The following is a 23,431-nucleotide window of genomic DNA, read 5'->3' on the forward strand; positions in this document are numbered from 1 at the left end:
GTCATTCACAAACTTGCTAGGCTACAGCATTCCCTAGTCATGTGGGAATATTGGCATTACGATTGCCTTTCATCCTTTCAAATCCCTCACGCCATCCTTGTTTGCGAGCTGATCGTTAAGTAAGCAATTTGAATGGGTGCCATGCATGTCTACACTTGAAAATCATGTCCCTTACAATGAAGTCGGCAACCCAGTTGTAGTAGGGGGGATTCGGTGACATGAGGGATTCTTTCTAGTTGTCCCCTTCACCATCACTCTCCTTAGAGGTGGTAGCAGGCGCGCCAGGGCAGACATGGGTTCCGCCAGTGGTCTTGATCCACTGCTGGCAAACGGTGCATCTAACAGCCATATTGTAAATGAAATTTGCAGTTGGGCAGAAATTGCTGGGGGTTTGGGAAAGGCAGACAGGTCGAGGGAAATTGGGAGAGGGAGGAAAATGGAATGAGGGAAGAAACGTCCATGCTGCTCTTTAAATACTTATTTCAAGCCTTTCGTCCGCAAGATGATAATAGTGTCCGACGTGCGATTACCTCGTGGACAACTTGCCCAATGCATTGTCTTTTCCCTACACCCATCTTCGAGTCGGACTGCCACACGCTGTTCTGCTGCAAGGGAACGCGGTTGATTCTGTCGTACAATTGATTTAACAAGAAAGTTGGCAAGAAGACATATCATCATTGGTTCAACCCTGCGTTGGCCCACAGGCCCAACTGGCAAGGTGGTTCAACGCTGCCTGTAACAGTAAGTCTCTACCAACTTAACTCCCATAAAGAGATTGCTACTCAACACCTACACTGCTAGCAGTCTGCTTCTCCTCGCTTTTCTCTCCCTCTTTCTTCCACTCACGATGAACCCCTTCGCATCGAGGCCAGAGGAAATTCCCGACACCGACCAATATGTGGATGTCCCTTTTTACGGCCGGTATTTCCCCACACCGGATGATTTCCGTATCGATACTCAATACGTGAACTCACAATCCGCACGCTCCTTGCAGTATTGGGCATCGGTGCTTGGCCTCTGCGACCAATCCGTACGAATCTATCCGGCTGATGAGGGTGGCCGCGACGTGTTTGCGCTTGGCAGCATCATTATCAAGTCGAGCCATCTACACGAAGGAGTTGATGGTCGGCATACTGAGATCGACTACTCGTACGCCGATGCCAACGAGATCCAGGCCATTGCCCTCGCCAGAAGCGTCCTTAGAGATATGAACGTCAGAGTGCCACAGATATATTTTGCCGGGAAGGTTGTTTTAATGCAGGCCAGCCTTTCAATTACAAGGTCGCTGACGAGGTCTACAGATCAATGGCCGTCAGGTGTTGGTCCAGGAGCGAATACCTGGCGTTGGGCTGAATGTTGCACGTCGGTACCTATCACAAGACCAGAGGAACAACTTCAAGCAACAGACGCGAGAGTTGATTCGGCGGCTGCACACTATCAAGCCCACCGATGAACACCCTGCCCGGTGCCACGTCGTCCAGGATCCCGATATAATCAGCAACGGTCGCATCGGTCAGCTGGAAGCAGACATACTCTTTTCCGATACCAACATTGACACGGACATGAGCTTCATGCACAATGACCTGAACGAGTCTAACATCATTGTTGACAATGATATGATCGTGGGGCTTGTTGACTGGGAGATGGCTGGTTTCTTCGGCTGGAAAACGGCCGGCGAGGTTCACCGTAGAATCAGAACGCCTCAGCGAGAGCATTTTGCTGCTGCCAACTTGAGCGAGGAAAAGCTTCAGGACATTATGTGGTGGGCCGATATTTATGACCTGCCCGAGCCTCATGAGGACAAGCCGACACATTGAACTATCGTGCTCCCAGGTATTAGCAAAAGACACAGGTCAGTGCGTACTACTTTGGGTGACCTAATGGAGTAGGACACAGGGAACAACAGACAAATTTAAACATGAGGGCCCCCTTCCACCTTCAGGAACATTCGGCTCTGGAAAGCGTCGTTTTCACCGCAAGGAATTCGATGTCGTCAGAGTCGGGCAGCTCATAGCCACGCAATCCTTAACTATTGGAGACAATATATCCTGTCTATGCCCCTTGTTCAAAGCAGCTATGCCCACTGGTGAGGCCAGAAGATGGCGCAATATGTTCCTATTTGAGCCTTCTATATTATTCATGGTGTACAGATGGTTAGCGGTATTAGAGGAGTCTACTGGTTGCATTCCGTTGCGGACGCAGTTCGGTCTTGTCGTGTGTCGACATTACTTCCGTCGCCGTCGAACTTGGGAAGCAAACTGTTGACCACTTCAACCATAACCCCGAGGGATATAGAAAGGGTCAGGACCTGCCCAAAAGTCCATTCCTTCGCCTCTCCCAAGAGATGATTGCGTTCGAAAATCTGCTTCAGCGTAACAAACATGTACACTTTGGTGCCCGTCTGGATGAACAGCTGTACCACCTGTCCTGAGCCGAGGTCCCGCTTGTATTTTGGGACAGAGACATTTTGTGTCTTTGATCCAGCCCACGACGTTCAATACCTCGGTTTATGGGTTCACTCGCCTGTTCCACTTCATGCCAGCCTCATGCCTCCTCCTACGCAGCAGCAGCAGTAGCAGCAGCAGCGGACCATGAGGACGTAGATGGTTATGCTGAACACCCAGCCGACGGCCATGGACGCCATCAACGCTGGAATCATGCAGCGGTCATGTAGCGGAAGACTTCGTTGGTGGCGTATAGACTCACGCCAATGACGACATAGAAAGTTGACGCATTCAATTCCGGCTGGCTCACAAATGTCGACGCGGTCACCCAGATGTGCGTAGTGAATGCGGTGAAGGCGTACGCGATGATGGCCCGGAAGGCTGCCATGACAAGCCATCGGTTGAGCCCGCCAACTTGGTACCGTCACTGGGCCACGAAGACGAAGCCCAACAGCGAGAGGAGATGCAGCACGCAGATGGCGTGAAACAGGAGAGCTGCGGCTTGCAGGTCAGGTACACGGCGTGCGAAGCAAGGCGAGGCTTTAAAGCCGCAGCGCAGAGTTGCCGGCCCGGAAAAACTCGGTGTAATTCTTCTCGGATGTAGTCAGCTGGATGATGATTTTGAGTATGCCGGAAGTCAGGCAGAGAGCATAAATCGAAGCGCCGTTCCGACATAGTCAGCATGAGGACAAGGACCAAGTGGGATGACTTGACAAACTCCAGTCCCTGTGGCGTCCAGGTTTGCTTCGATCACGCACACTCCTGGCGTCGTCTGCCCGCTTCCACCCATCGTGATGACTTTGATAAAATGGATACAAGCTTGGTAGTATTCGTTGTGTCAAGGACGGGATCTCGCCGGCCGGCGTTTACATACCCAGACGAACATTGGTCTTGTTAGACAACCCCGACAGTATAGACCAAAGTTTAAGACGAAGCTGGAAAGCCCCTTGTGAATCCCTTTGGGCAACTGTCGGTCTCACTTCGAAAAAGACAAGACATCTTGTCCGTTTGGATGTTAGCTTCTATCTGTCCGAGCCTTGTGTCCGAGTCCAGCCCACGGCATCCAACCCCAATAGTTGTCACGAAGAAAAGGTAGAGACCCTTCTCTCGGCATTCGGAAAATAAAAATATCCACACGCACATGAGCGTGCCATTCAGCCTCACCTGATCGAGATGGTTCGCAGAAAAAGCCTCCCGGTTCTGTTACCCCCTCCTCCCGTGCCGACCTCTCTGCGTCCCAGCCGCAGTTACAGCCAGGCACCTGGCGTCCATTCCAAGGGTTTGTAATGCGTAGACATAACTACAAACGGTGGATTCGCTCCAAGATGGAAGTTGACAAACCCGGTGAATCGTTCAAATATCAATCCATAGGAACAAATACACCAGTTTCCGAGGTATTTCTCCAGTGCTTCTAAGAAGCATGCGGTTGGATAGGAAGAGACATACTCCTTTGCTGGGCAGGTGGCAGGGCAAGATCACGCCAGAGGATCGAGTTCTATGAGACGCGACAGCATCCGCTATCATCAAAACCCACCTCAGTTCCCACAGCCTGATAAGCCCGTTAAGCGTTAGAGCAGCCAACCCATCAAACGGCAACAGAAAGTCCTGTGTCTCAACCCCATCGCCCAACTTACCTGTCATTTCCTTCTCATACCCGATTCCCACCTCAGCCCTAGCAAGTCACACCCTCTGGCGGAGACTCACACCGTCAACCTTCGTGAACCCATCGACGGTGAGAAAACTTGCCGTGTTCACCCGAAACCAGGCCCGACAGACTCCGAGAACTGATATGCGAGCCCCAAAAGAGACAACACCGCCAACAAAACAAGATAATGCTAAGCTTTAGCCGAGACGGCCGACGAGACAATAGTGACTCTCTCGCGTATAATCCACCCCCGGCGAGAACTGACAGGCAGGGTGAAGTCTTGTCTCGGGCCACCCTGGCGAGATGTCAACGCGTCGTTGACAGACCTCGATGCTCAGCACCAACCCACAAGCATGTAGGCGCCACGTACCAGTCGCGTCTGCGAGTGGTGGCACACCAATGAACGAATGGGAATAACACCATTACAAGCCACCATGGACTTGACAGCTCAAAAGATCTCCGCAAGAGATCACTCGACGCTGCTACACCGCTTTGCTGGACAGCCACCCCCGACTCGCAACCGCTTAACGGTAGCGGTTTGAGACCATCCTCCCCTCACATAAAACAGGAAAGAAAACTGTAGAAAATACCGAGCTGTACATCATCGTGGTAGGGCTGACAAGTGAGCTGCGATGAACACCCCAGGTACCCGTGGGGTGCTGCGGGCGCTAGGAAGGGGAGTCGCCGCCAGCTCGAATATGCATCGTGAAGTTGCACCAGAGGTGGCAGCATCCCACGTGTGAAGGAAAGCTTTCGAACCAATCCGTAACTACGGCGAGGGGGTGTTTCCCAACAGAAAAGGAAAACACAACGACTAGGGGAGGGTTCAACCTCCTTAGAGTTACAACACGAGTCCCCCCCTCTGCCATGGGCAAACCAGACTTGACATCTGATACCCGCGACTACATGCTTGCTAGGGTTCGGCTAACGCTTCCGCGGGCTGGTGCAGACGGGAAGGCGCGTGCTGGCGTAGCCCGGCACGCCAGACGTCTGGAAACCGAACGGGCCACTGAGCTGCGAGCTTGTTTGCACGAGGCCGCCGAGACAGGTGAAGGCAGGTGAGTGTTCGACATCACCGCCAATCCGTTGGCCAAGGGGTGGGGGGCGCCGGAGTGCGGAAAAGAGAAGCGGTGATGGACACGGCACCAGCGGCCGCAGTCTCTACATTCGGACCATTTCCCTTGTACAATCGAAGCACACCGGCAAGAGCAGACGGGCTATTTTGGGGCATCCGAAGCGTATGTACTCGCAGTTGGACTCGCGCCAGTGGAGCGCCTTGAGCGGATAGAAGGAAATATGCGAGGGATAGATCGAGAGGATAACAGCAAAGACGGCGTAATTGAATGACGATCAGAAAAGTGAAATGCTCTTGGCACCAATACCAGCGCATCATGCCCACAGCCTCCTTTACCCGCCCACCCAGGTTGAAGATGGCGGTCGGAGGTCTTTTCGTATGGAATTGGGGTCATGCCGTTCGGACAGTTCCCCCGGTTTCCACCCCTGAGCGAACAGGGACTCGGCAGAGCCAAGCATCTCACATAGCTGCGGCGCACCTGCCAATCGCAGGAGGGACGCAGTGAAATTACCGCTTGCGGCCATGGGACGTTCGGAGAGACGGTGAGGGGAACCCGCCCTGCCATTGCGGTGGAATCAGAGCTGCAAGCCTGCAAAGCCAAGCCCAAGCCAAGCCAGCCTGAGGGCTGTGGGAGGAGAGCCAGAGGTCCGCAATTAAGAGGCCGCCAGCTGCAGCTATCCCATGCTCATTGCTCGTCCTGCAGACTTGTGCGGATACCCCAACCCGAACCTCACATGGTGTAGGGCGGCCAGCATCAACAGGCGGCGCAGTGGATAGGGTGTGGAGGAAGAAGCTCTGACCCCTCTTCTCCCCCGGAAGACTGTTGAACAGCTTGCAACCAGTATAACTGGCTGTAACTACCTAGGAAGGGCAAAAAAGAGCACCCGACGCCCCTACGTGTGCCAATCGACAGGCCATCTGTGCTGGGCAGATAGCATCGGAAGCGTGATAGTGAATCAACCGGAGTGCTGGTCAATGACAAGTAACGGGGGGTTGCGCCAGGCTCTTGAGCGGCGGCACAGACAGAAACGGGCACGGCAGCATCGGGATAGGCGTGTCGAGTCGAGTTATGCCAGACAATGAGGGGTTGGGAGACATGGATGGGAAATGCCTCATAGCAGAATGCAATTACAAGAGTGGAGAGTGCGTCGTTGTGTTTCTGAGTCGGTGCAGGATCATGTCTGTAGTGTAATCACGACCTGTCTGCCTGGCTACAGCAAAAGGCGCTGTATAAGACCGCGAGGTGAGGGGTGAAAGTACCGCCTTAGCGAGATGAACGTGGTCCACAGGCGGGAAAATGATGTGTGCGTACCGGCAATCTGGTACGGGCGTCGGCAGGTTCGTCTCTGCTCGTGTCTGCCGCATGCCCGACTTCCGACAGAGGACGACAGCACTGCATGCAACAGGTGGAAGAGACGTATTAGCCCACAGAGGGCCCGGCTAGATTCATCAAGTAGGCTCTTGTGCTGAACGTTCCCAAAAGGAGTGCCTTCAGACCAAGTCCTCTTAGACCGAGGTATGGAGCTTCGCTGATGCGGTTGCCTAAGCCTCCTCCTCGTGGTATTAACCTGTAAGTGGCTAGACTGGAGGGCTCCATCTAGGTAGCACTTGGCGAGTGTGTTGAATCGCTGCCGCAAGGTGAGCACACCTGGAGGACAACAGAAGACGAGAACGATGGAGGGATTGCCCCGGGCAGGTTGCAGTGAGCGACCAGGATGGACCAGCTCACGGCGAGGATCGTTGCAAGCTGCCGAGGAATTGGTGGGTTGCGGAAGTCGCCGTAACAGCGTAAACTAACACTGAGACGAGAGCAGACGGCAATCAGCGCGTCGATAGGGGCGGCAGCGAAAGACAATGAGCTCATTGCTCTAGTCTCCAGATGACGGATGAGAAGGACGGGAATGGGTGCCAAGGAACGTTACACGAGTGCCTGGGGGCTCCATGGCTGAGTGGTCGCGCAGTCGAGACAGTCTCCGATTTGGCCCTAGTGTAATAAAGAGTCACACGACCTGGGATGAGGCGAGGACACAAGCGAAGAGGTGTTGGATGGGGGAATGAGAGAGAGAACAACGAGATGCAGTGAATGACACTGGGAACAGGCCAGCAGCGGGTGGATAAAACTGGACAGGACAATGCTGGTGTGCGACATCAGCGCGTCAAATAAGCACAAGCCAGGTCGTCCAGCAAGTGAAGGTTGGAGGTGAGAGAGCGTGTGAAAGAGAGATAGACACAGGGACAGCGAGAGAGGGCGAGGAAGCGGCGAAAGGGAGCGGCCTTGGTGCGTGTGGTTCAATGCGGTCCTGATTCGGGGCCCCGTCTGGGCGACGACTGGAAGGATGTTGTGTTGCCATTGCCGTGGCCCGTAAAGAGACTGGATGTGCACAAGTGCTTCAGTGTTGTGTTGAAAACCGCACTGGAATAGGTGGAGAAAAAAGGGCGAGCGAAAACAAAAACAGCATCGGCAAGAAGAGGAGACACGGACATGCTCTCATGACAGGGCCTGCCGATGAAGAATGGAGAACAAGGCTTGACCTGTGATTCGGTACGTGGTGCCGGCTTGGTATCTCGTGAGCCATCCAGACTTCGGCCTGCATGTATTCGGTCGGCTGCTGTACACGTCATGAGCTTGCGAAAACACTGTGCGGGGTAGGCATGCGCCTGCAGCGATCTGACAGTACGGCGCTTACGGCGATACTGGGCGGCTACGGGAAAGAGGACCCAATACCAGCTTGGGAAAACACGTACCAGAGTACCTGCCTCGACTTCTGCTCCCATTCCTCAGTCCCTTTACTTTCGAGTTCTTCCCCCCGCTACAAATTTTGACCTCACACAAACGGGAGGGGAAAAAAGCCACCCCTTCCAAATGTACCGAGATGAGCCGGTTGCTGAGAGGCGGGAGGGACAAGAAGAAGAGGGATTTAAAGGAAGAAAATCTCGAATCGACCAAAGCGACAACCGGGGGGCAGCCCCGACATCAAGAGTCGGTCTGTCTGGTCTGCCAATCGTTTCCTGAGCAGCGAGAGCAGCAAACGAAACGCACCCGGAACGCCATCGTCTCTTCTCTCGGTCTCAAAACACACACACACACACACACACACACACACACACACACACACATCCCCTCTGGACTCTCCTCTTGCATCAGGCTTCGCCCTCCCACACTCTGTCCCACGCTATGAGGTCGTCCAAGACATTTCCAAGACTTACACACAGTTCACAGGGCGGCCCTTGTCCACCTTGTGCAGACCCCGTCTTGGCTTTTCTCAAACCCTGGGCGGGCGAACCCCTTCAAGTGTGCTCTTCTGCCGTAAGAGTATCCACACGCCGTCACCAGGAAATGGCCCCTCCACCAGTAATACCTCCCACTCTCATCGCTTGTTGGATCCCGCGTGGTCGCATCTGGAATCTCACTTTTTGTCTTTCTTGCGCGCCTCGATGCAGCCAGCCGGCCCATGTCATTCGTACCCACTGACGTTCGCAAGACCACCCTTTGCCCTTCTTCTCACTGAGCTTCGTGGTGTAGATGTCTCTTGGCGCGGGCTCCCCAATTTTGAACGCTATCTGCCTTGCTTGCGTACCGCTGCTGCACGGCACCGCATACCTGTGATCACCCGGTTCCTTGCTCTCTCTGCCTCTGCCTTCTCTCCCTGTCTGGGCAATTATCATCCCTCCATGTCATCGATCAAACAACCCGCACGGCAAAAACCCGGGAAGCTTGACTGGTCGTTGACACATGCGCCGCCCGCAACCCCTGAACAATGTGGTCATCGAAGTCGCAAATGCCGCCCCAGTCTGTTGCTCTCTTCAACGAGGAAATGATAGACCCGTTGACTGGCATGCTTGTCAACCCCCCAAGATGGGTCGACACATAAATGGACCTAGCTAGAGGAATGGCGGCTTCGACGCAATGACACGACAGCTACCCCCCATCGCCACATGCCGACTTCATCCGGCGCAGGTTGAGCTGGCGGCGGATTCTCGCGCTCTGTTTTTGTCAAAGTGTATTACTCACTCCACTCCATTCTTTTTGGATGCGCGCCTTTTTTTTTTTTTTTTGTACCACATTACAGGCCGCGGGTTTCGTCTACAGGCGGTCACGGGGCCATGAGGGAGCGCCAGCAGGCATGGGCGTGGAGAAAGAGCGGACTTCTCAACTGAGTTTAGCCAAGAAGCAACAGACGACCGCAGTGACGGTGGCTGGGTGTCGTATGTAAAAGAGTGACTGAACGGCAATGTATTGATTACATAGCAGGCCAATCTCTAGAGTAATGAAGTAGTAAATGCTAGGTAAGAGGGACGTCTTGGTTGGGCAATTCCAGGGAGCGTCGCCCTGGCCGGCGTGTACATGGCCTGCCCCCAGATCAGAAGGAAGAAAAGGCGCAAATCGGTCTCCATCAAAGAGTTTCCGGCTGCCGAGTTGTCCAGTCGCTTCATCGTCGTCGTCGCCGTCGTCGCCCACCCCCGTCCCGTTGGCTGCTGCCGCAAAGTCTATAGTACAAACTAGTCGGCTTGCGGCACCCAAGAAAAACCGAGACGGCTATCCTGGCTCCTGAGGGACCCTCAGGGCTGCGCGTCTTGCATGTCATATACCCGTTCCTGCCATTTCCACCCGTCATCTGCGGAGGCGGCGTCGTTCCTGAGAGGCTGAAAGTTTCAAATCATTACCTCAGATAGACGGACGTACCGAGCCACCGGCGGTGTTGACGATGTATTTCGGTTTTTTCTTCGTTACTTTTTTTTTGGGCACTCTCTGGTACCCTAACCGACACAGCAGTGTAATCAACCTAACCTTATCTTGGGTGGTTTTCACATCGTCGACCCACTCCTGGCAGGGTCACTCGATGCAGCTACGTTATTGTTACCGCATCTGGTTCTTGCCTGCCCTGCTTCCCGCTGCGTATCCGCGCCGCGCATGGAGAGCGTGGGTGGTGGCTGTGTGCGGGTATTTGGTTTTTCTTACCGCTCAGCATTTGGTATTACCTGACAGACACTGAGTGCTGTTGTACCCTTTCCTGCTCAGGACCATTTGGGATGTCACTGACCCGTTCCCCCCCTCCGCCGTTACTTCCCTCGGTACAGAGTACCTACTTTGTTTTTGCCCCCATTCCCTCATATCAATTACCTCGCCTAGCCTCCCCGTCTCCTCTCCGTACCCCTGGATATGTCCTCTCCGTTCCTCCTCCAGTGTGCTGTCGTTTGAGGTTACGAAAGGAAAACCAAATACGCCACTAGCGAGCAACCAAGACGCAGGACCACACAGAAGGAGAAAGGAAGAAGAAGCACAGGGAAAAAAAAGGAGAAAAAAAAAGAGGGCTCCCCAGCAGACACCATGCCAAAGTTGATATTATCAAGATCTGTCCGAGGCTAGTCCAAATTGTGATGGTGTCTGTTCAACATTGGGAATCCCTTTCCGCAGCCAACGCTTACAAGCGCATCTCCCAATGCCGACGTCCAACGACTGACCCACGCCTCTCCAATTAGTCACTTTCCACTACCAGTGGCCACACACCTTCTGGATGGCCTGTCTTTTGTCTTTTGCCTTGTACACAGGCCCAGTTCCAGCGGCCCTGTTTCAACCGTTCCTTCGGACATTCGCACCCTCCACCGTCTGTCCTGGGTCTAGATACCACCACAGATTTGGGTTTCAGGAGAGGACCGGAGCACCAGGTGTGGGGATTTGGCCGTCTTCCACACTAAACGACGGTAAGCTAGAAAGCGGTCATACCTGCTACAGCATGCTTTTCTGTCAGCCAACAGCAAGGCAAGCCATAAAGAAAGAAAAAAGCACACTCACACGCGCCCCCGTCATTCACTTGGTTCGCCTTCGCGGATCAGTGTTGCTGACAGATCAGACTTTTGGCGGTGACCAAGCCTTTTCAGCTCTCCTCCCTGGAACACCTTAATGCTCCTCCCCAACCCTCCAAGGATTAAGAAGTACTTGCTTATTCACTGTCTGGTTCCCCCGGAGCTCTCGCCCAGCCTTGTCACCTCAGTTCCGCCCGCCGCCGCCTGTTGTTTATTTATTTTACTACTCTCTCCGATTTTACTTTCGTCTCCCCTAGTCCAGATCCAAGCCAAGCAAAGCAGAGCGCAGGAAAGCAAAGGAAGCGACAGTACCGGCACTACACACCACTTTGGCGATTCAGGGCCAGCCAAACTCAGGTGCTTGGCCAGTCCTCGTCAACACCCTCGTCGGCTGCGAGCCATCAGTCGCAGGGCCAGTACAACAACTGGTACTGGTACTGGTACTAGTACCCTTTTGGTGGAAGTATAGGTCCAGGTCCAGGTCCAGGTCCAGTCTTTCATCTGCTCTCGTCGCCTTGTGCATAGTGCAGACAGACTGCAGCCAGCGCGCCGCACTCACGACCGACTGCACTGCACTCTCAACTATACCGAGCTGCAGGGCAATCCAATCTCTGCTTCATCACGCCCCACCTCGACCCTACTCTACCTTGAAAGGCGCTACACATCCTACGCTACTTAGGTATTCTACGTACCTACCTATTTACCTACCTAGGTACTTACTTACACCCAAAGGGCCACCTGCCATCGAGACCTCCACGTCCTGCCTGCGCTGGCTGGGTTGGGGGGTTTTTTTTTCTCTTTCCATTTTCCATTTTTTTTAGACGCCCTTCCTCATCTTTACCAATACATCCAGCATCCTCTTTCTCCCTCGTCTGTTGCGCTTTTTGTCACCTCTGACAATTTTTATTATTATCTTCCCGTTGCCCACCTCGCGCGCGCGCCCTGTCTTCCAACAGACCGCTGAACGCTACCCACCCACCGCTCCTGCCACGGCTGTACTGCTCTCGGCTCTCCCACTCTTCTATCTCTCACCTACATAACACGTTAATCCCTACCCCCATCCCATCTTCTTCGTCTCGCTGCCTTTGCCCTCCAACCTCATCCCTCCAAGGCTATCACTGTTGCAGTGCCCCCTACCAACGTTCACCACGGGACAAAATTAGAAGAAGAGGAAAAAGGGGGTTGAAACAGGTCTGCCATTTTGTCCGCCCTGCGAGTCACGACTACCTGGGCCCGAGCCCTTTCCACTGCGCCGAGGCGTTCTTAACGCCACAGCGTGCCCTCTTCCCTTGTCAGACCTGACTTTCGAGACTCGACGGTACTCCCGAATTCGACTCGAGTCGCCAAACTCTCTCACTCCCTCTCTCTGCCACCCCCGCCGCCCGCATAACCCGCCGTTGCTGCTCTCTGCAGCGCTCGCAGTGCTCGACCTTCCCCCTTCCTTCTCTTTTTACCTACTCACCTGGCTGCACTTTTCCCCATCCCTACTGCGGCTGACACCATCTGCCCGTCGCCGACAGCCGGAAAAAAAAGCGGCCAGAAACGGAAAGTGAGAGCCAACCACAGGGGAAATAGGAGAGGCCAAAGGTAGTCGATCGGTCGCATTATATACCGCCCTCTGTCCTCCCTTTTCTGCCACCTCCGGAACCTCACCTACCATCAACAACAACGAAAAAAACCTGCAGCAGCGCCCGCGCTTATGCCTTCAGCTTCCGCCGCTATGGCGAGCCCAATAACCACCTCTGCCGCCAGTTCCAAACCTTCCTCTGTCAAGTCAGACGGCAAAAAATCGCCGCGCTTGACCCCGCAAAATGGCCAGTCCCCCGCCAACGGCAATGCGTTCCATGAGGCCCTGGCGAAACCTGCCGACAAACCCTCAATGAAGGACAAGCTCACACGCATGTTCTCCACGAAAGACGTCACCAGAAACGCTATCGAGGTCCCCCAGCGTCCCCGTGGTTCCAGCTTTAATGGCACCGACAAGCCCCAACCCCCGAGCAGAAAGCCCTCTGCAACCACCGCAGAGAAGGTCTCCGAAAAATCCGCCGCCAAAACCGCGAAACCGCCTGCAAAGGATCTCCATCGATTCATGGTGAACCAGGAGCTGCAAGGTGGCCACGAGCACCACCTCAAGTCAAGTCGCCGCCAGGAGAAGCTTTCCGACATGTGGCGCACCCTCATCGGCAAGAAGCAGGAGCATGCCGACAACGACCTGTCCCTCGTTTCTAACTGGGTCGACACTCTCAAGGCCGAGAAGGAGGATATGGCAGGAGATAAGAGGAACGGACCCAACGCGACCTCGTCGCTCGTCGAGAAGTACGGCAAATGCCAGGAGGTAGTAGGCCGTGGCGCCTTTGGAATCGTCAGAATATCCCACAAGAAGATCGAAAACGGAACAGAAAAGCTGTTCGCCGTCAAGGAGTTCCGTCGCCGTCCGGAGGAGACGGAGAAGAAGTACAGCAAGCGCCTGACGGCCGAGTTCTGCATTTCGTCGTCGCTCCGTCATCCCAACGTCATCCACACCCTTGACCTTCTTAAGGACGCCAAGGGCGACTACTGCGAAGTCATGGAGTTCTGCGCAGGCGGTGACTTGTACACCCTCGTGCTCTCTGCCGGTAAGCTCGAGGTTCAGGAGGCCGACTGCTACTTCAAGCAGATGATGCGGGGTGTCGAGTATCTCCACGAAATGGGAGTTGCTCACCGCGACCTGAAACCCGAGAATCTGCTGCTCACTACCCGTGGCGGCCTGAAGATTACAGACTTTGGCAACGGGGAGTGCTTCCGGATGGCTTGGGAGACGGACCCCCATATGGTGTCTGGTCTCTGCGGCTCTGCCCCCTACATTGCGCCAGAGGAGTATACCGACAAGGAATTCGATGCTCGCGCTGTCGATGTCTGGGCCTGCGGAGTCATCTACATGGCCATGCGCACCGGTCGCCACCTTTGGCGTGTTGCTCGCAAGGACGAAGATGAGTTCTACGCCAGATACCTCGAGGGTCGTCGTGATGAGGAGGGATATGGACCCATTGAGTCCTTGCACAGAGTAAGTTGCTGGACAGATCCCAAAACAAGTAAAAACACTAACGCTTTGCAGGCGCGCTGTAGAAACGTCATTTACTCTGTCCTGGATCCCAATCCCCTCCGACGCATCACAGCTTCCCAGGTTCTCAAGTCTGAATGGGGTCGCGAGATCAAGCTCTGCAAGGCAGGTGAAGAGGGTCTTTGATCATTTCACATCCCGTTTGGATGGACGACTTTTTCCTCATCTGCAGCAAGAGCTCAGCTTCCCTGCAAACAAAACACCCTCAATGGCGGAACAATGGATGGCTGGCATTTTGCCTGGCACATGGATAGATGGAATTGGTCTGCACAGACAGCGTGCGTCAACCGGTAGTCGTTTGACTCCTCTCCTTCAGCCTGCTTCGATTCACCCTTTACACTTGTTTTCCTGACGATTTTACGACACCCCCATGCGACCTCGTTATCGCGAGCATCGGCGTTTGGCGTTTTACCCCCCATTCTACTTACAACACACTACCTTCTGTTCAACGTACATACAACACCCCTGTTCTTGGAACGGGCATCATCGCAAAGCAATGCTACAGAGACGGAATCCACGTTTTTGGGGTTGACTTGGTCAGCAGTACCCAACCCCTAGGGAATGAAGCTATAATGAGCGACGGTTTGGAAATGGCATCCAACACATGGAAAGGCGGACTTGGGTGGGCGTTGTGGATGAAAGCCCGGTGGGATACGGTGCCTGGACCCGGAGGAATCTGTAAGGACAGATGCAGAGGCAAATGCAACCGTCCTGAGCTCGTCTTGAGAGCTCGTTTTGGGAAACACTTGATGGGAGGCTGCATGCATGTGCGGACTTGGGACTCCATCTCCACGCATTCGCTAGACGCAACTCTGGAATGATCGTGTGGCCTCCCCCATCTAGTCCACTCGCTTTGCGCCTATAGTGAGTGGCTGTATTCTGAGCGAAAGACCTAAAGAAGGAATTTAATGAATAAGCAAAGAGGAGCGGCATCCTGGGTGATCATTCTGTGACTGCTCCGTGTGTGTGCTCATCCACTCTTTGCCATTGATTTTGCTTAGGTCTTGTGGTTTTCGCAGTTGTGCCGCCTTGCCTTGCTTTGCCCTTGCGTTCAATCCGTAATGGACAGACGGTCTGTGACAGGCAGGCAGACAGCAGCAAAACTTGCCGGAATTTCGGCAACGAGGCTCCACGGGCGGGCACCTCAGAAAGCCGGGCGCAGCACATAGAGTTGTCCAGCCACTGGCTGAGTGGCTACGTTCTGAACTTTCGGGCATGCACGCCTTGGCAGATGACTCTCTGCCTGATGATTGTTGTCAGAGCGAAGGTGACGAGAGAACATGGTTGGGGGTGGTGCGGGCGGGAGGGCCAGAAACTCCAAATCCGGAGCAGACGGAAGTCTGAGGTAGATCTCAGAGCTGTAGAGGCCATGACGTTTTGTTTTGGATTCCCTTTGATTTCTTTATTTTCCCTCTGGTTTTGGCTTTTTGGGCTGGGAGGGGGCTCTTTCCTGACGCGTGTGTACTCCGTTGCCCAGAACGTGGAGTAGGGGGAACCACCGGGGGCGGAGTCCGATGCTCGTGCCTTCTGCCCCTCCGCCTCCTCCAACATTCGGGGGTGTACCCCGCCCACCTCCGTACGGCGGCCCCGACATCTGGCTCAGAGTATTCCAGTGAAATGGGCAAGGAGCTTGGCGGAAGAGAGGGCTACCGCTCTCGAATGTAGGGACCCGCTAGCAATGGCATGGGTGATGTCCATCGTCGATCGGTTGGCTTGTCGACCAAAGTGGTGTAGAGGAGGGGGAGGCAGGCAGTGAGCTGTCAAAGACGCTTTGTGCTGGTTTGGCTTCTCCCTTGGCCTGACTAAGATGGCATTGGGAACTGATCAGCTTCGACGGACGGCCTGAGCATGGGACACAGGGCACGCACAACGATCAGAGAGGACTGGAATCATGATTAAGTCGAGAGGAGCGTGGGAGGAAGGTGCACAAACCGACTGAGCCGGCATGCACACTCATACTACCACCACCACCACCACCACCATCGTTAACACCATCGTGCATCGCAGCACACCAAGTACACCGCCTCTTTCGACGCGCCAGCTCATCAAGCACCACTTCCAGACCACCACCAGTTCCCGTGGCTCCAAAAAAGGCTCGCCCAGGCCAGCTCGCCTGATACATCACCTCGTGGCCTCTGGACCATGCGAGATCCGGCAGCTTGGTAAAGGGTCGGGGGATGGAGGGGGCGCAGTCGGTTCAAATCACCGGCGTCATCGACCCTCTAGTCTCCGCACTTTGGGACCCCGCCTTAACGCGACCTAGGTCTTCTAGCTCCGGCGGATAAGTAAGAAGACCTACTACGGAAGAAAGAGGCTAAGTAGTAGACGACGCCAAACGTTGTTGCTTACTCCCCTACCCTATCCATCCCATCAAATCAATCACACTCAATATCGCCCCCCCCCATGCCCGAGTCTCAGGCTAAAAAATGAAATAAAAAAGACGATAAAGAAAGCCCGAGAACGCTACCGAACCCCCCCCCCCCCCCCCCCCCACTGCCGGATCCGGCCCCCTCTCTTCCAGACAGCCGGGAGCGGGGCCGGGACGATATCCCCTAAGCACGCATCCGGCACAAGGGCCCTTGTCATGCATCTCCTCCAATATTTGTGGGGGGGATACCGGCGGGGCCACGCTTCTAACGCCTCGATCCAAACCCGATCGCATCCCCGCGGGTCGCATGGTCCGCAGGGGTGAAAAGAGGGACCCTCACGAAGCAGCCGGGTGCTGCGGGGCCGATGACCGAGGGTCCAGAGGAAACCGCCAGCCGGACCCGCCTAATCAAGCCGGCGCCGGAGCGCTTGGCCGAGGGAGCCGCAAGCTGCAAGCTTCTGGCGACCTCCGCGGTGGTCGCCTATCGTGGCCCCCAATACGAGGTCTCCTGCCCGTCACTAGGCCGCGGAACTCCTTGACCCTTGGTCTTCCCGGCGGCGTTGCCTTTGCCCCTTCCCCATGCCAGGCTGGCCCTACCTATAGTATCTTCCATCATAGTTCCTAACGTGACTGTGCAAGTGGGCTGCTGCTGATGGCCCAACAGACCCCCGTGCCTCTGTGATGCTGCACTGCTCGCTGCAATGGACCTTTGATCGCCAGACCTTGGGCGCGTCGTTGTGACGTCAGCCCTGCAGTCCAAGGATCCTTATGGACTGACGTTAACTTGAAGCAAACGCTGGGTTAACTCCCTGGGCCGGGCCCATCATTTCCTCTGGCGGCGGCTAGATTCGTAGGTAGGATTCCGGCTGTTGAAAGGTCTTGTTGGCTGTACTGTTCTAATACTTATCCCCGCATACCACGAGGGGACCACAAGCCAATCGTCCTTAGATGGAAAGCCCAAAGGCCTCTTTGTATATGCGTGCCATGTCTTCAGTATCCGCTGCTCCGATTTACATGATCCCAAGCGACAAAGTAGCGCACAGGTTGGCAGACCCTCCCCCAAGCATAAAAACACAAGTGAGATATGCGCGACCGAGGGGGGTGGCCCTCGGCCGCTTTCCAGACGACCTCAAGATAATACATACAGAGATCTACAACTTCTCTGCTCGTGACTATCGTGCCAACCCATCATTTTCCCCATTAACACCGAGAGAACAAGAATGACATAGTAAATAAACGCCCATGGCGCACATCTTCCCGCCCATCAGTGCGAGAATGAAATTGCTGCCGTCGCCAAGACACAAATGAGTCCCCAATAGAATAGAAACAGCCCCAAGCCGGTAGCGCCAACCACCTCGTGCCCATCAGTCGCATGTAAGCGAAAATCATCGTCCATTAGTTCACTCGAGTGAGAAAACCGATAACCGTGATGATCGGCTCCGTTCATTGACGAGACGTGTCGCGGTACGCAACCATGTCCATCGGCACTTACAGACATTAATCCCAGTCCCAAGTTCCTCCTGCTGATGTTTTCTTCCGAACCTGGTTTGGGGCGAGCAGCAGAAAGTAGCATTGGACGTGTAACAAACTGCTCCGAACCCATGCAACGTCGTCAAGATCAGACCGATAAGTGCGGGGCCGGGTTCCGGTTCCGCTGGTATTTGAAACGGAGCAAGGACACACGAAGTGTCTTGCTCAAGTGGAAGAAGATTCAAAGTCATAGGAAAGCAGCACCTCTAGGAGTGAAACAGATCCCAAGCCCTCTCGCAGAGCTTGATGAACTCCTCGCGTTTTGCTCTCTGGCTCTCGGGGCTATCCCGGCCAGCACCGAACGGACCTCTCCTTTGTGGGGCCGGGCCGTGACCCAAGGGTGGGCTGCCATCCTCATACTCGGCACGGGTGCGGCGCCGGCTGGCGCTTCGACTGGGATCGACCAGCCTACTTCCCGGGGCGGGAGAGGGCGGCGTAGGAGGCTGGTGAGCGTTTCCGTAGTGCACAATCTTAGGGAGCAGCTCGGGGCGACCTCCTGCAATCTCTTGCTGAGCCTCCTCGGCAGACTTGTACTCCCGCGCACGCCCAGAAGTCGGGGGGCCGTGTTGCATCTGGGGGGGTTGGCCGGGCGATGCCATAGGGGGCCGCGAGCTGCTTTGAGGGTAAAGCGAGTTGGGGGCGTTCTCGGGATGACCGGAGACCTGGCCGAAGACGTCACTGATGGGGGGCAGGCGGTTGTTGGTCTGGTTGGCGGGAACGTGGTGAATGTGGGAGGTGTTGGACAGAGTATTCGGTTGGTTCGCGATGTGACGGGTCAGAGGTGCGGGGTGTTGACGACCTGTGAAGGAGTGCCCCAAAGGAGCAGACTGGATGACGCGCTCGTTGGCGAAGGACTCGGCCGAGGGCGGCAGAATAGAAAGCTGAGCTTTGTTTCTGCGAGACATTCCAGGGGTCTTGGCCGCAAATTGCGACACCGGGTCCTTGCCGGAGGTGTCTGGACCGTCACCCTTGGCTGACTGCTGCTGCATTCTCTGCTCGATGATCATGCGTTGCTGATCCCTTACGCTCATGCTGCGCTGGAGCTGCTCCTTCATGACAGGGTCTTGCGTGACAAATCCAGGCGAGAGACAGGCGAGGCCGACCTCCTGGATACCCAGATTCTCCCGGGCAGTCATAGGTCTAGCGGTTCCGGGAGTGTTGGAGCCTGGATGAGCGCCCTTGTTGGACAGATCCAGTTTGCGGGGCCTGTGTCGGGTGGTTGGCAGGTCTGGGGAGTTGGGCTCCTTCTTCACGATAATCTTGGGAGCGCCATTGGCGTGTCGCGCACTGAGACAGCACATTGAGTTAGCTAAGGGCCACAGGAGACGCATATTTATTCGGGAATGGAGCGACATACGTGCTAGGAGGAGATGGCTTGGGGATTTGCGCGGCGCCTCTGGGGCTGCCGCTGCCTGAGCGATGTGCCGTCGCATTGGGGGTTCCAGTTGGGGCGAGAGTTCTTTGCTGAGCGGGCGAAGAAGCTGCGTGCTGGGCAGAAGACGCCGGAGCGAGATCAGAAGAGAACGACGGTCTGTCGTGGGGGGCTGGAGAGGGAGCCATTGCAATCGCTGTGCTCATAATTGCTATGCCGTCCGATGTGGGTTTAAAGGATGAAGGGGGATTCCGTTCGAGGCGGGTTGCTGCTGCTGCTGCACCCGTGACCTTTTTGCCCGTTTTGAGATGCAAAAGGGTGCCTCGTTTTCGCTCTACGACTGTGGCGAACGACTGTGCGAGAGAGTGAGAAGGATGGGAAGAGTCTGTCGCAGATCAGGAGAGAATACGAGTTGACGATGTCGTCAAAAATCTGGGTGATTGAGATGGGCGGTTCTCCCTTGCTCGGTGCTCCAATTTTTAATGGGCCTCAGGTGGAGGATATGTCGCGGAATGGTGAGATGGGTAAGTCCTTCTGTCGAAGGGCTATCGCCAAGGCCGAGGACTCGACTTTTTATCGTTCGTAGGTTGGCTAGGCCTGGATTGGAAGTCTTTGTCCTTGGTGTTCCCTATTTATACGGGCAGTGGACGCTGCGATTGGCGCTTCAGGCTTGCGCTTTGAGCTCGGCGAAAATGGCCGAGAGCGGGCTGGTCGAGAGAAATTAGCCTTCGGGGCGTAGGTGCGCTGGGCGACGGTGGGCGGTAATGGCAATGCGGTCTGGCTGCTGCTGTTGACCGTGGAAAATCGGAGCGCAGACGAGTGGTTGGTCTGCTAGTATGGTTTGTGAAACAAACACGCCGAGTAATTGTAGAAGGAAATAGGAGGAGAAGAATAAGGTAAAATAAAACGAGCAGTCGGCCGAAGTTGCTGCTGCGTGGAGCGAGTCGGGGGCGCTGGAATGTGCAGCGTCGACTTGTGTGCCAGAATTAGTGGTGCCTGGGGCAGGCTGTCGGCATAAAATTGACTGATTGACAAAGACAATGGGGGAGAGGGTCGACAAGTCGGCTCGTGTGTCAGGTGGTGTCAAGATAAGGGGGCAGATCAGGCTGTTTCTATCCCTCGTGGTCGGTCTTTTTTTGGGGAGCGGAGGGAATGCGATCTCTCTCTCTTTCTCTCTTGCTTTCTCTCTTCCGAGTTTGGTAGGGGTATCTCCGTTATTAATTAGATGGCGCGAAACAGAAGAAGGCTGCGAGAAAGGCCGTCTTGAGTTCCGTGGGGTCGTCAGGTGGAATTGAACGAAAAGAGAAGATTGTAGTTGTGAAATGGGTTGGGTGAGAAGAGGGGAAAACGAAAGACCTCGTCTGCGACGTCAGGGTGAAAGGGTCAGGCGCGGAAGAGTTTGAGATGCGTGGGAAGAGGAGGGGTATGAGGGAAGAAGTAGAAGAAGGATGCGGTAGGGGAAGGGTGAAAAAGGTTGGAAGGGTAGCGAGCGCTGAACGAGACGAGGGTTGCAAAACAAAGTTGAAAGAGGACAGAGGGGAGGGGTGGTGTTTAAAGGCTCGGATCCTGAGTCTCAAGTCCTGTCCAGGTCAAGGAAGGGGACCCAGGGCAGGGGGTACGGAGTACGGGAGACGGGGTGTGGTGACAATCCAGTGACAAGTGTGTCTAGCGATGAGAAAAAGGCTGCGACACGAAGGACGGGACTGGATGGAGAAAGCTCAAGAACCGACCGGGGCCGACACACACACACTCACACAGTGGAGGGATGGATCTTGGAGATGGCGGAGGACGGTTCCTTGCGCTTGGAGGAGGGGGGATAAGTTTAGAGGGGCAATTGTATGGTTGTTTTATTTTCTTATGAAAGGGGGACACGAGGTGACACAATCATGGCCCAGCTGACAGACACACTGGGCCATTTTATTTTCACCTATTTTATTCTCTCATCGACGTTATTGCTCCGTGAACCCGATTCCTAGGTATTTCACAGTGTCTGCAGGTCGTAGACTTGAAGAGCGACAACCACTTGCCACAAGGGGCTCCGGAAATGCATGCTGCACAGAATGGGGAGAGAGATAAAGAGAGAAAGAGAGAGGGAGAAAGAGAGATGCGATTGACTGACTGGCTGCTGGATGTAACGAAGGGGAGGAGGGGTGCTTGTTCCGTGGGAGGAAGAAGAAGAAAATCAAGAGGGGGAGGCGTGTATCTACGGGGATAATATCAAGTTGCTGCTGGGGTTGCAAGTACAGGTGCAGCAGCATCCATTCACCTGAACCTCTCTGAGTCTGTCATCATCACTGGTCAGGCCACACATGCCATATCCACTGGTGCTCTTGCGCCGTCCAAGCATGCACGCGCATGTTGGTGACGGTGGTGCAGTCTAGACTTCTAGTGTAAACCAATACTCGAACTCCATTTCGGTCAGTGGATAGATTATTCGAGCACAGGGTCGATTGGATGGGAGACGATGACGGCTGTGGCCTCTCCTTCATTTTGTTTCTCTCTCATCCCACGTTCACTTCGACCCTCATCGTCAAGCCCACCTTCAACTGGCGAAGCGCTTCCAAGCGTCAGGCACAACGACAACGACAGCAGCAACCGCAACAGCTACTTCGGCTGTTGGTTGGTTTGCAGCCGTGTGGCAATAGTGGAGAGTGTACCTCAACTCAACTCAAACCAGGACAGATCAAGACAGGAGCTTCCAGGGGTGCTAAAACCAACGTGGAGTGGGCAAAGTTAGGGGTGTTTTGTCAATCATGCCTTGGACGGTTCGTGGGAGACAAAGTGATGAGCTGAGATGAGATGAGGTGTGTGGAGGAGCATGCCGAGCAGCCAGCCTGAAGGCCATTCATCATCTACGAATACATCTATGATTATTTGGGGGGGGGGGGGGGGGGGGGTAAAACAAAACCATCACCAATCCTAATCCCAGCTAATGCTCAAAGTCGTCGACCTGTCGAAGACATCAAAATCTGGCATTTCGCATCCACCGGGTCCTGAGGGATGGATGTGTGGACGGGGACGCCTAAGCTCCGTATTCATAGACTGTTTTACATTAATGCTCACACCCCTAGGTGGGGTTCTCTTTTTCTCTCTCTCACATTCTCGCTCATTCCCAGTCCCATCCTACCCTCTCGTCGGATCGTCGGTCCCCTGTCTCTGACTCCCACACAGCCCATACTTCCTATTCGGGAAGGGAGACGACGGGATGACAGGACTGAAGCTATGGCTGATCAACCACCCCCCCCCCCCCCCCCCCCCCCACCCCTCAGAGTCCACTGGGAACGGATACCCCCGAACAACTCCTAATAACACACTCGAGTTAAACACCTCCTGTTGACCATCGTGAGCCATGGGATTACAGAGGCAGGTGCGCTTCCCCGGCCTCCATGCACGAGGGGAGGCCGTGGACCACCTGGTGGCATCGCCACGACAGGGTCCAAGGACGGATACACGGTGATTTACTGAAGCTGGCAGCTGGACGTGGAAGCTGCTACGGAATCTGTTAACCATGCCAGGCCATTGGGAAGCTAAGGCAAGGTACCTTTGCCGGCGTGCCTGAGATACCTTGCCGTGTTGGCTTTGCTTTGGATCAGGGCTGCGTTAGGATACTAGCACATCTTACCCCAAATCCCGCCCCCGCTCCCCTTGGTGTCCCAACTACCTTACAAGTTGCAGCAGAAAGAGCAGACTATTGTTTCTGATTGGGTTCGATACCGGCGAATGCTGCAACACTCAAGCCACCGCTGGCCCACTTGCTCGCGCCCGTCACCCTCCTTTTCTCTCTTTTGAAGAGTCGAATCTCCTCAACCAGATTGCCAGGGTGGCCACAGATCGGCGGGCATAGATTGGCCTCATGGGTCGGCCTTCGACCTTGGACGACACCGGACGACAATTCTCCTTACGCGAGACAAGATATCCCCGATCTGCCAGGCACCCGAGGAGCCTAGCCTTCGCATTTGGTTGCTTGGCTATGGTTTTGGGCCAACCTAACCAGCCGAGTCTGAGGAATGGAACGTGTAATCCCTATGTAGATAGGCAGGTAGGTAGTTGGAACATACTCTCTCCTCTTGTTCCCAACCCAGCGTTACCTCC

General features: G+C 54.9%; 4 protein-coding genes across 4 annotated transcripts; 2 read left to right on the forward strand and 2 right to left on the reverse strand.

The window, feature by feature from the left end:
* Window positions 1-770: 770 nt before the first annotated feature.
* On the forward strand, window positions 771-2,562 carry CDEST_00576 (Putative aminoglycoside phosphotransferase, protein kinase-like domain superfamily). Its single transcript, XM_062916735.1, has 2 exons — window positions 771-1,246; window positions 1,302-2,562. The coding sequence occupies exons 1-2, from the start codon at window positions 848-850 to the stop codon at window positions 1,815-1,817; spliced, it is 915 nt and encodes a 304-aa protein (XP_062772786.1). The 5' UTR covers window positions 771-847; the 3' UTR covers window positions 1,818-2,562.
* A 2,391-nt stretch (window positions 2,563-4,953) lies between these two features.
* Window positions 4,954-5,194, reverse strand: CDEST_00577 (uncharacterized protein). The gene has a single exon (XM_062916736.1). The coding sequence runs from the start codon at window positions 5,160-5,162 to the stop codon at window positions 4,992-4,994; it is 171 nt and encodes a 56-aa protein (XP_062772787.1). The 5' UTR covers window positions 5,163-5,194; the 3' UTR covers window positions 4,954-4,991.
* Window positions 5,195-11,132: 5,938 nt separating this feature from the next.
* CDEST_00578 (Putative serine/threonine-protein kinase, active) lies at window positions 11,133-15,008 on the forward strand. The gene is made up of 2 exons (XM_062916737.1): window positions 11,133-14,012; window positions 14,064-15,008. The coding sequence occupies exons 1-2, from the start codon at window positions 12,669-12,671 to the stop codon at window positions 14,193-14,195; spliced, it is 1,476 nt and encodes a 491-aa protein (XP_062772788.1). The 5' UTR covers window positions 11,133-12,668; the 3' UTR covers window positions 14,196-15,008.
* Window positions 15,009-17,273: 2,265 nt separating this feature from the next.
* Window positions 17,274-20,883, reverse strand: CDEST_00579 (uncharacterized protein). Its single transcript, XM_062916738.1, has 2 exons — window positions 19,325-20,883; window positions 17,274-19,254 (listed from the first exon to the last, which is right to left on the reverse strand). Exons 1-2 carry the CDS (start codon window positions 19,543-19,545, stop codon window positions 18,174-18,176), a joined length of 1,302 nt encoding a protein of 433 aa, XP_062772789.1. The 5' UTR covers window positions 19,546-20,883; the 3' UTR covers window positions 17,274-18,173.
* Between the last annotated feature and the right edge of the window lie 2,548 nt (window positions 20,884-23,431).

Source organism: Colletotrichum destructivum, chromosome 1 (assembly GCF_034447905.1).
Source record: "Colletotrichum destructivum chromosome 1, complete sequence".
Lineage (NCBI taxonomy): Eukaryota > Fungi > Ascomycota > Sordariomycetes > Glomerellales > Glomerellaceae > Colletotrichum > Colletotrichum destructivum.